At 56.1% G+C, this 11,257-nt stretch overlaps 1 protein-coding gene across 2 annotated transcripts; it reads left to right on the top strand.

Moving 5' to 3' along the window:
- Positions 1 to 270: 270 nt before the first annotated feature.
- On the top strand, positions 271 to 11,009 carry NPTX2 (neuronal pentraxin 2). 2 transcript variants are annotated; one of them, XM_049638903.1, is made up of 5 exons: positions 271 to 743; positions 2,317 to 2,533; positions 6,514 to 6,758; positions 8,446 to 8,625; positions 10,924 to 11,009. In XM_049638903.1, the coding sequence occupies exons 1-5, from the start codon at positions 318 to 320 to the stop codon at positions 10,987 to 10,989; spliced, it is 1,134 nt and encodes a 377-aa protein (XP_049494860.1). In that variant the 5' UTR covers positions 271 to 317; the 3' UTR covers positions 10,990 to 11,009. The 2 variants fall into 2 exon arrangements, with proteins under 2 accessions (XP_049494860.1, XP_049494859.1); XM_049638902.1 differs by having other exon boundaries at positions 9,556 to 11,009.
- Positions 11,010 to 11,257: the final 248 nt, after the last annotated feature.

Here is an 11,257-nt window from a genome sequence, read left to right as displayed (position 1 = left end):
GAAGGCGCCCCCGCCCCGCCCCCTCGCTGACGTGCGCCCAGCCGGACCAATCAGAGCTCGCGGCGCTGCGCCCCACGCGCCGGGGCCTTCTCCCCTCCCAGCTTAAGAAAGGGCGCGCGGGCCGGGTAAGAGCAGAGTGCTGCGCCGGGCGGAGCGAGCGTGGTGTGTTAGGCGGACGGTTCCACCGGCTCCCGCGCTCTAGCTGCCCTCGAGCGGCTTGCCCGGCCGCAGCCCGCCGCGGAGGCGCCTCCGCCGCGCGCCCCGACGGCGCCCTCCCGCTCGCCCGCAGATGCTGGAGTGAGCGTTGCGGCGGCGGGATGCTGGCGCTGCTGGCCGCCGGCGTGGCGCTCGCCGTGGCCGCCGGCGCCCAGGACGGCCCGGCGCCCGGCAGCCGATTCGTGTGCACCGCGCTGCCCCCGGAGGCGGCGCGCGCCGGCTGCCCGCTGCCCGCGATGCCCATGCAGGGCGGCGCGCTGAGCCCCGAGGAGGAGCTGCGGACCGCGGTGCTGCAGCTGCGCGAGACCGTCGTGCAGCAGAAGGAGACGCTGGGCGCGCAGCGCGAGGCCATCCGCGAGCTCACGGGCAAGCTGGCGCGCTGCGAGGGGCTGGCGGGCGGCAAGGCGCCGGGCCGGGCGGCCGCGGGCAAGGACACCATGGGCGATCTACCGCGGGACCCCGGCCACGTCGTGGAGCAGCTCAGCCGCTCGCTGCAGACCCTCAAGGACCGCCTGGAGAGCCTCGAGGTAGCCGGGTGCGGGGGTTCTGGTGGGGGGAGGATCCGAGGAGAGGGGCAGAGGCGGGGCGCAGGGTCCTGGCTGCCAGCCTGGGTGGGCCCGGACGCGGGGCGAGCTGCGCTTGGGGTCAGGGGAGGGCTTCTCGGTCCTGCTCGCCAACTTACTTGGGTGGCTCTCAGTCCGCCCCCACCCCGCTTCCTGCTGGAAGGAAGGGGTTAACTCCCTCCCCGCTCGCCGGGACTGTCCGCCGGGTGGACAGTCACTTCCCGAGGTTCCAGCGAGCGAACCTCTAACCTCTTGTAGATCTCTGAGTCCCTCGGAGCCGGACGCGCTCCCAGAAGCTGTGCCTGGTGATACGAGGCTGCCGCGTGAGGTCAGCTGCCCTGGGCGTCCCGTGTTCTCCTTTTAGAAATCAGCTCGTGCTGGACCCGAGTGGGCGGAGACCTGAGGGTCTTGCCGGGGACGATCGCGGGCGGGTCACGGGCCACACAGTTCGCGCCTTGGAGGAAACCCCGTTAACTTCAAAGACACTGTCCACAAATTGCGACCTTCTGAGGTGCCCTTCCAAAGGAGAAGGAGCCTTACTCCGTGCTTTCTTGGAAGGCGTATGCAGTTTGGAACTTTGAAAGAAATTCTCATGTAACTTCATCTTCACTTTAGAATCCTGTTTAAGAAGCGTGGATGTTTCTGTTGGAAACGTTTACCAGAATACTTATTAGGGAAACTAGGTTTCAATTACAGGTGGTAATTATTGCAAAATTATTTGAGGATTTCCCGAGGCATGATGGCTAAATACAGTATTTTCAGCATCTGTATGTTCCCTGATTCATGGTGGTTAACAACAGCGAACGTTTCTAGTCACTAAATATGCACCAGTCGTGCTGTCTAATTTTAACCCTTACAACAGTCCTTTGAGGCAGATCCTACTGACTGCATTTTACAATTCGGAATGCTGTAGAGAGAGGGTACATAGCTTGCCAAGGATTCATGGCTAGGCAGTGGCAGTGTGCCTCCAGAGCCAACATGATGGTAGAGGAGTAGAATAAAGAGGAAGTGAGGATTTAGAAACAGCATTAAAAGCAGAGTTTCCTGGAATTCAGAAGTGTCATGTTTTAGAGCTCTCATTTTCCAGTAACATCTCTGGCAAGCATGGTTATTCACCTTTTTGCCACACGGGAATTTGGAAGCTGTTTTCATTTCTAGATGAAGGCTCATCAGCTTTGAGTACCATTTGATAAGCAATTTTTTTTCAGTCGTAGCTCTGTTGCAGTCTTAACCCAAGAATGGTGGATAGTGATTAAAATTTTGACTTTTTAGCAAGAGGAGAAAACCAGCTTTCTGAGAGAGGAAAATGAAATTCCTAAGTTTCAGATATTGCAGCAAGGTAATTCTTGTTTGGCTTTGAAATCCTTCCCATACAAAAGAAGAAAAAAAGCATCAGTGAAGTGCGCCCCTTGGCACGGTTTAACACTCCCGTTTGGGAAGCTTCTCCCTGTGTGGTTGGGCTTTTAGAGCTGCGTTTCACAATTTCTGTCTAAATGGCCTTAATACTTCTTCACGCGTCCCTCTCCCCAACTGGAAGCACCAGCTCCGAGTGAACGTGTCCACCGCGGTGCTGCCCGGCGACTTCCGAGAGGTCCTCCAGCGGCGACTGGGGGAGCTGGAGAGTCAGCTGCTGCGCAAGGTGGCCGAGCTGGAGGACGAGAAGTCCCTGCTTCACAATGAGACCTCCGCTCACCGGCAGAAGACTGAGAGCGCGCTGAACGCTCTGCTGCTGAGGGTGACTGAGCTGGAGCGAGGTGAGTTCTTGGCCGGCTCCTCTGTCGCCCTCTGGCTGACGTCCCTCCCAGCCCTCCACCCCACTGCCTTGGTGTTTGGCTGCAGGGTAAGGGCGGCTGGGCTCCAAGCGGGGCAGAGAGGCTGGCCCCGCAGCAGCGGTCTTCCCCATTTACACATCAGGCCACTAGGGCCCTTGAGGGAGTGGTGGCTTCCAGACCCCTCTGCCTGCTGACTCTTTCTGCGCTTGGCTCTGGGGCTGCTCCTCCCACATCGTCCCCAAACCTGCCCGTCCTACGTGCGGAAAACCACGGGATTCTTTACCATTCCAGCAGCGCTCCACTTTGCCTTCTCCATTTCTCAAATGAAACGGGGTCTCTTTCAACTTGAGGCGTCGCTCCTGGTGCACAGGGGTTTAGGGTTTCTGCCTGAAGGTTGCCCGGCTTCACAGCCTCGTTGACACGCCTTCCGACTTGGTGGAGACTGAAGGCGCCGATGGCTCCTGGGAGCGGCCTGGTTTCCATCCCTTGCAGTTGGACCCAGAGTGTCTGCAGTGATGGGGCACTGCGTGGGGATGGCCTGTGGCTGGCTGAACAAATAATAAGTGTGATTGAGGATGGTCCTGCCAGGAATCAGCCCCAACCCTGGCCCACTGGATACGCTGTGTAGCTTGCACGCTGTGTAGCTTATGCACGGATATGCTGTGTAGCTTGCCAGGCACGGTGGCCAAGTTGCTACAAGGATGTAGGTCGATAGAAGGCTGCCGAGTTAGTGTGGAGTAGTGCCAGGCAGTGTGCTGAACACGTCACACCGGTGAGACGGGACTTCTCTTACACCCGTGACACCAGTGATAAAAATGCTCCAAAGCTTTCAGCCAGAGGTGTGTTGGGGGGGGCGGGGGGAGGGGACCGAGGTGGGGCCTGGGCCTTGGCCACACGGGAGCTGCCGCTTTGTCACCGTCCCTCCCATCCCCAGCCTCGTTCCAGCACCCACACCCTCAGTACGTAAGTTCTGCAGAAGCCCTCGGAGCTCTTCTGGCACAGAAAGGAGGGCCATGTCCTAGCTGGAGCCCAGTTCTGCAGGCCAGGGCCCCTGACTGGCCTTCCTGTAGGGCCCCCAGGACCTAGACTCTAGAATTCTTCTGTGTGCTCCACCCGGTTCGGGGATGAGTCTTTCGAGGAAAGTGGTCATTTGCTGACCAGTTTGTCTCCTGGGTAACTTTGAGTTTGTATCTGTCCTGTTTGTGGTCAGTCTAAAGGGGTACATAAACTCCCAGTCCCCAGATAGACCACGAGTGGAAAATATAACGTGTTCTTCAGAGCATCCTGCTGAGCCCCGAGGAAATGGACCTCAAGCATGTGCAAAGTAGGGGACTTAGGGGGTCTCTGGCCCTCGGTCCATCATCTCCTGCCCATTAAGTGCCTGTTCTGGGCCAGACACTAGGCTGTGACTTCCACATTCTGTGACCCTTGCAACAACTCTATGAGGTAGGTATTAGTGATGGATGAGGGACCGAATCAGATGCCTGCATCCACATGTCCAGCAGATTGCAGAGCTGGGGTTGAACTTGGTGGTGACCCCCGCAGATGAGAGGCTTGGAGGCTGTAGCCTAGAGTAGTGTGTGGGCTCTAGCCCTGTTGAGCAGCAGGCTCCCCAGAGCCCAGTGGTGAGCGTCCAACCCTGAGTGGCCCCTGGACCCACAGATGCTCATTTTCTTTGTTGTGGGACCTGCTCGTCTGCAGGGGCCTCCAGAGTGGGGGCCAGCCAGCCAGGCACAGCCCGCCTCAGAGTCTGGGTAAACCTTGCCACTGGGAAGAACACTTCTCTCTTTGGCCCCCACTGCCCCCACCCGTTTTCACTTGTCTGCCACCTGCAGCCTCTGATTTATTGGTCAGGCCTTTTAATGCCTTAATTGGTTTTAACTAAGTTTCCTCTGAACCTCCAAGCTGTTTGATATAGAGGGCACCAGCTTTCAGGGTGTGGGCCCCCTCCTCTGCCCCTCGGCTCTCCCAGGTCTAATTAAACCTATCTGTTGTCACCTAGCTAACGATATTACCAACACTGAGCCTTATTAAATCAGCAAGCCTGCCCACCTGCCGGGATAGAAGCCATTTCTCTTTATTAGATAACCATGCCTTCGTGAAGAACAGGGCCGTTTGCAGACTAAATACTAGGGGCTGCACGTGGTTGAGGGAGGACTGCCACTCCCTGCTCTGTCATTCATTAGCTGTGTGACTGAGGGGTAAGTCATCTCGCTCCTCTGAGCCTTGGTGTCTCGGCTACACAACCTGCAAAATCAGGAGTTGGGGCTTTGTAGTCTCTTGATTTTGTTTCAGCCTAACACGGGGTGAGCCCCGGCCTATGCCCTGCCGGGGGCCCCCTCGCCTTCCCCAGGTGACCAGGTCTTGCCAGCCCTCACCAGGTGCTTAGCAGCCCCGAGGCCTGGGAGGTCAGGACGGATGAGGCAAGACTGCACAATCAGCCGAACCGAGTAAATAGTACCCATGAGACCCAGAGTCTAGTGTTTCTCTGCCGCCTGTTCCGGAGAGGTTGAAAGGGCGATGCTGAGCCCTGTTGCCTTTCTGTTCAGGTCTTCCTTGGTTCTATGGTTCACACCACGGCACCAAAGAGCTTCTTATGCGTTATATACTATGAACACAAATGAATTGGGGGCATTGTAGTGGAGAAGGGCTCATCCATTCTGGCTTGCGTTCTACAGAAGGGGCTGATTCATCCACCAGAGACACAGGCAGTTTGGCTCTGTCGGTTTTGGGTCCAGAGAGCCTGGCTGTTTCTCATGGTGACGGAGTCATTCTGGCCCCTCGCGGATGTCTAATAAATACTTGTCAAATGAGCGAAGGGTGTTCGGGCTCCTTCCCTGGCAGCATCTAGTGCCCAAATAAGAGGGAAGCTTTTGCCCTGACAACTCACAGGGTTGGGTGGTACCCCACAAACTTCAGAATCTGTGATAACCAGAGACTGGGTCGTGCCTTCCATGTATTTATTTCTGTTGTTAATTTTGGGATTAAATCAAAACTGTTGGAAATTACTTAGACCCCGTGAAGAGTACCAGTTGCTTTCAAAGATTTTGGAAACCTCATTTACATGGGGACAGTCAGGGGGTCCTCATCAGTCCCAGGTGGGCCCCAAAGTCTCCAGGCTCTGGCGAGGTGTGCCTAACCTCAGCGGGGAGGTAAACCTCTGTATTTCTCTGCCTCCCACTGGTTCCAAACCGCAGGAAATGGTCAACAGATGCAGTCTTCTCTTGAGGAAAGGGCAAATCATGAGCAAGGTGGTCCGTGTCAGGGATTTAGTCCAAAAAGCCACTTCTAAATTAAGTTATAGTGTCCAAACATGGCCGTGGACTCCTTTGCCTGGGTGGCAGTGATTCTTTAGGGTGAGAAGTGACAGGGACTTGACAAGTGTCCACTGAGTGCCCAGGTCCCTGTTAAGACTTCCTGCCTCCAAGTCCATCAGGGTTCCAACCCCGCCCTTGCTGAAGGAGCCGGGATTTCAAGAAAATAGCTGAGGAAGGGTTTTCTGGCTTAATTTAATCAGAAAATTATTTTTGTTAAATGTTTGTTTTTGCAAGAGGGACAGAGATAGAGCACGAGTGGGGGAGGGGCAGAGAGAGTGGGAGACAGAATCTGAAGGAGGTTCCAGGCTCCGAGCTCTCAGCACAGAGCCCGATGTGGGGTTTGAATCCATGAACTGTGAGATCATGACCTGGGCCAAAGTCAGACGCTCAACCAACTGAGCCACCCAGGCACCTCTAACCAGAAAATTAAATCCAGCTTTCCTCCTTCCTCCAGCTTTTAGGAGCAGGGAGGTTCTTGTTTACTCCTGGGTTGTAGAACTTTGAACAGCGGCTTCCCAGTAGCAGGTGCTCTGGGGCTCAAGGGACCAGTCTGGGGGAAGTGGGGGTCCAGGAGAGCAGTCGCTCTGGGCTGCACCAGCGGGGAGCAGGCTAACGCCCCGCGGCCTCTCTTCTCCACCCCCCTAGGCAACAGTGCGTTCAAGTCTCCTGATGCGTTCAAAGTGTCCCTCCCCCTCCGCACAAACTACCTGTATGGCAAGATCAAGAAGACGCTGCCTGAACTGTATGCCTTCACCATCTGCCTGTGGCTGCGATCTAGCGCCTTGCCGGGCATCGGCACCCCGTTTTCTTACGCGGTGCCTGGGCAGGCCAATGAGATTGTGCTGATAGAGTGGGGTAACAACCCCATTGAGCTGCTCATCAACGACAAGGTGAGGCCTGCTTAGACTGCCACCTTCTCCCATCACGGCAACGGTCAGGGTGCTGCAGAGTCTGACAGCCAGCTGCTGTAGGGCTGTCCTCCTCCGAATGGTGATAGCTCTGCACAGACTCAGCCCGGCCTAGGGCAGCAGCGGCGGGCGGCTATGGCTGGTGGAGATCCAAGGTGGGAGTCTGGCCTAGAAGCATCTCAGGGTCCAGGCCAGAGGTCATCGAAGGAACAGAGCTGAGGTCTCTGTGGGCCAGCCTGAATCGTCACTGGCCCTTGGGCCAGTCAGTGAGGGCTGTTCTCCAGGGCCATGCTGATTAGGGGAGGGGAAGTGTGTGTGTGTCTTTCTCTGTGGAGGATACTTCTCAGCATATCTTTTGGGGGTGGTTTATTGAGATATAATTTACATACAGTAAGACCGAGAGTTTTTAGCATACAGTTCGACCACTTTCGACAAATGCATGCAGTTGTGTGACCGCAAGTAAAATATGAAAGCGTTCCATCACTCCCCCCCCCCCCACACACACACAATTTCCTCATTCCCCTGCGTAGTTAGCTTCTGCCCCTACCCCAGCCCATGGCAACCACTGATCTGTTCTCTGCCCCTATAGTATTGCCTTTTGTAGAGTAAATATCCTTTTTTAATAGACGGGCTGGTCTCATCGTTCAAGAGCATGATCTCCTCGAGAACTTGGCTCTGGGCATCTGTGAGACCTCTAGGAGCCCCACTTAAACTTCCATTCTGAAGGCAGACTCAACATAGCCAAAAATGTGTCCTCACATCCTTGCTGGAGCTGAGCACTTGAATGGCCTCTCCGGCTCCCTGCTGCCTCTACCCTGGCCCCTTACCCTGCTTTTATTACCGAACTGCCCTGGGTGGGATTTGTGTAAGTGGGAAATGGCGTGGAATCTCCCTGCCAGGCTCCGTCTCACGGTGACCATGTTCCTGAGCCAGGGATTAGTTGTTCTAAATAACGCTCTTGGACACAGGAGGGCCCAGAACCTTGTTTTCCTTTTGGGTTCGGTGGCATGTAAACAGCCAATTCCCAGGAGGAAGCGCCAGGTTGCTAGGATACCAGCAGTAACAACAGGACAGTTCCTGGTTGGGCTGGTCTGTGGTGCTCACAGGATGCTCACAGGCGACCACGTGGGTCAGAAATGCCCTTCCCCTGGTTCTGTATGGGGGTCTGAATGTGCAACCTCCCCCCCCCCCACCCCAGCACACTCTCCCACATAATTGTAGGCCTTTGGTTTTCTGCACAGGAGGACACACACAGTCCCCAAGTGCCATGATAGAATTTGAGACCCTACCTCGAGTGTAGATGCCTAGTCTGATTGTTTTCCAAAGATTCCTTCAGGTTCTTCAGCACGAGGCATTCGGGCCGAGTGTGGCCAGGCGGGGGCTGATTCTTCACATCTGCTTGGTCTGCACAGTGTCCCAGATTCTCAGCCAAGCTGGGGACTGAGGGTGTCCAGTTGCAAGCAGGGCCACCCTGGGGGCAGGGGCATGTCCCCAGGCTGTCTCTTTCCTCTTGAGTGTCTGTGTTTCGCACACACACAGACCAAGGCCCTGTTTCCCACATAGCAGAGAAGGGGTAACCAGTTGGGAGCAGCACGATCTCTGGTCCCTGTGCGCGTCAGACTCCTGGGAACCCCATGGGGGGCCCTTACCTGCATGTTGCTGCCTACAGGTTGCACAGCTGCCCCTGTTCGTCAGTGACGGCAAGTGGCACCACATCTGTATCACTTGGACAACACGGGATGGCATGTGGGAAGCTTTCCAGGATGGAGAGAAACTCGGCACGGGGGAGAACCTGGCCCCCTGGCACCCTATCAAGCCAGGGGGGGTGCTGATCCTTGGGCAAGAACAGGTAGGTGCAGGGGATGCAGGATGGGGTGTGCTGGCCAGCCACGCGTCACGAGGCCGCGCCTGCAGGCTGCCCCCTACCCCCGCAGCCTGCCCAGCTGTCAGCCTGCCACACCTGGTCACTGTGGTGTGATGGCCACTTGGGTCCATTCTGTCTTGTGGCCTGAGGGGCCGGGGGCAGGGGGACCCGGTTGTGGTATGGTGGGTCCAGATAGATTCCAGAATGGAGTCCACCGTAGGTGGGCAGGAGTGTCCCTGAGCTCATGCTGCCATGGAGTGACCATGGGTTCTCTCTCTAGGCGTTTGACCTCTTCTGGGCACAGCACTGATTCAGGGTGCCCGGGGCTGATATGGCATCTTCCGGGAGCTGCTGGCTCAGTGTCGTGGGGCATGCCTGTGTGATGCTCAGCCCCTCGGGGGAGCTAGGGGTGGGAACGTGACCTCAGAGGCTGTCCTTATTCCCTGAGACAGAGGAAATCTAAGTTGCTTGTCTGCTCTTGGGCAGATAAGAGTTGACGTTTGGGTCTGTGTTTGAGGTTTGCTGAAAGCCAGGGAGTAGAGACCAGTTCCTTTGAGAGCTTTGAGTCTGGGCCCATCCTTGGCCCACTCCCTGCCTCACTACCCTGTGACTTCCCCTCTGGGAAGGGCTGGGAGTCTGGAGACCCAGGTCTAGTGTTAGCTTTGGGACTTTGGGCCAGTGTCTTTCCACTGTAGCCTCGGGGTAGTTTGGCATGTCCTAGGGGTCTGGAACGTGCAGGAATTGGGTCAGGGAGGGGGTGAGGTCAGAGTTGGGGGAGTCAGGAAAATGCTTCAGTCTCCCCCTCTCCCTCCTCACTCTGCACCCCTTCCCAAGGCCATTACATCCCTGGAGATTTAGCGGGCACGTTTGCTTTCTGAACCTGTGCCGATGTGGTTCTGTTTCCCCCCTTCCCAGGACACTGTTGGGGGCAGGTTCGATGCCACACAGGCATTTGTGGGGGAGCTCAGCCAGTTCAACATATGGGACCGCGTCCTTCGCGCACAAGAAATTGTCAACATCGCCAACTGCTCCACAAACATGCCAGGCAACATCATACCCTGGGTGGACAACAATGTTGATGTGTTTGGAGGGGCTTCAAAGTGGCCTGTGGAGACCTGTGAGGAGCGTCTCCTTGACTTGTAGCTACCTTCTCCTCTGTCTAGGGGTCTGGGGCTGGTGTCTCCTGTCGGAAGTGCAAGGCCACCTGCTCCCCCAATTAAACTGTGTATAGAGCCCCTGCCACAGTGGCCTGGGGCCCCCAAAGCTTGTTCCCAGGGAATCTCTAAGACTGAGGCTCTGTGGCAGCACCTGTCACTGGATTCTTTGTTCCTTCCCAAGATTTTGTTGTGTCGAGTAGGGAAGAGGCCCTGAGTTGCAGGTGGGAAGATACCTGACTTCCTGCTGGGGGTGGGGGGGATCAAGGTCTTCGGGGCCCTGTTCAGAGCCCCTACAGTTGCTAGTGAATCACAGCCTTGCCCACCCTCCCGGATCCGTGGTGTTTCACGTGCGCCTTCTGTCTGTCCCCTTTTGAGGCCGTGTGGCCATCCCACCCGAGTATCTGTGTCCCTTATGTATCGAGTGTATCCTGCTGTCCGCTGAGCACGCAGCAAAGCAGCCCCCACCACCCACGGAAGGGCTTTCTCTTGGTGTTCTTTCCGCTGTAAGGAACCCTTGAGCTTGAGGAAGGCAGGCTGCCCAGACAATGCCCTGCCTTCTCCAAGGTGGAGGGGGCGTCACTGCCTCTAGAGGGGGCTGGGAGCTGGAACTCAGAAGGGCGTTCTGGAGAAGGGCCGCAGCAGCCTTCCATCCCCCTCTGTCACCTCTCCCTCCGACCGATGCTTTGATGGGATCATCGCTGGGAATGGCTTCTCTGAAAAGCCTCTTCACTCCTCTGGTGCCAAACGTTCAGTTGCAGCTTCTACAACCATCCGGTGTGGTCAGGGGGATTTCATTTTTTTTCCTAACAGAAAAGAACAGCCATTATTAGCAGGCTCCCATTTTTGATGTTTCGCCCCACTGTGAGGAATGTGCTAGTTTTCGTTCACGTTGATTGCTATAAGCTGTGGACTGTCTCAAGGATTTCCCCCAGAACTTCTTCAGGAAAAGGAAGTCATTCGGCCGATAGTTGCTTAGTGATTCCAGGCTGCTTAATTTATTGGACAGAGGATAGTAATTTATTTTAAGGACAAAGTGGTAAAGTGGGGGAAATTTATAAAGTTAAATATTATATATTTTATTTTTCATACATGTTTCAAGTGCGAATTGTGGAAATTCCATTTGTAGGACCAAGCTGACATGCCCATCCCAACATTGTATGCTATGAGAACTCTTCGGATGATGGAATTCTGATTAAAGTGCACTGGAAGATGCCTCCGTGTCTGTTTGCTCCAGGTCTGGGGCTGAGGGTGGGGGTGGGGCTTTGCCACAGTCGGCACGTCCGGGGCCTGTGTGTCTGTCGGACCTGGGGGCACCGAGGTGCAGCACTGACCCCTTCCCTCCTCGGTGCCAGGCGCGGACTGCGGACGCCCCACGGGCTCTGCCCTGCCTCCCTGCCTCCAGCCGGCCCCCCGTTCTCTCAACCAGGAATCGAGCTTACCTAGAGGTCCCTGAGCAACCC

Source organism: Panthera uncia, chromosome E3, assembly GCF_023721935.1.
Source record: "Panthera uncia isolate 11264 chromosome E3, Puncia_PCG_1.0, whole genome shotgun sequence".
Classification (NCBI taxonomy): Eukaryota; Metazoa; Chordata; class Mammalia; order Carnivora; family Felidae; genus Panthera; species Panthera uncia.
This window is presented reverse-complemented; position numbering and strand designations above follow the sequence as displayed.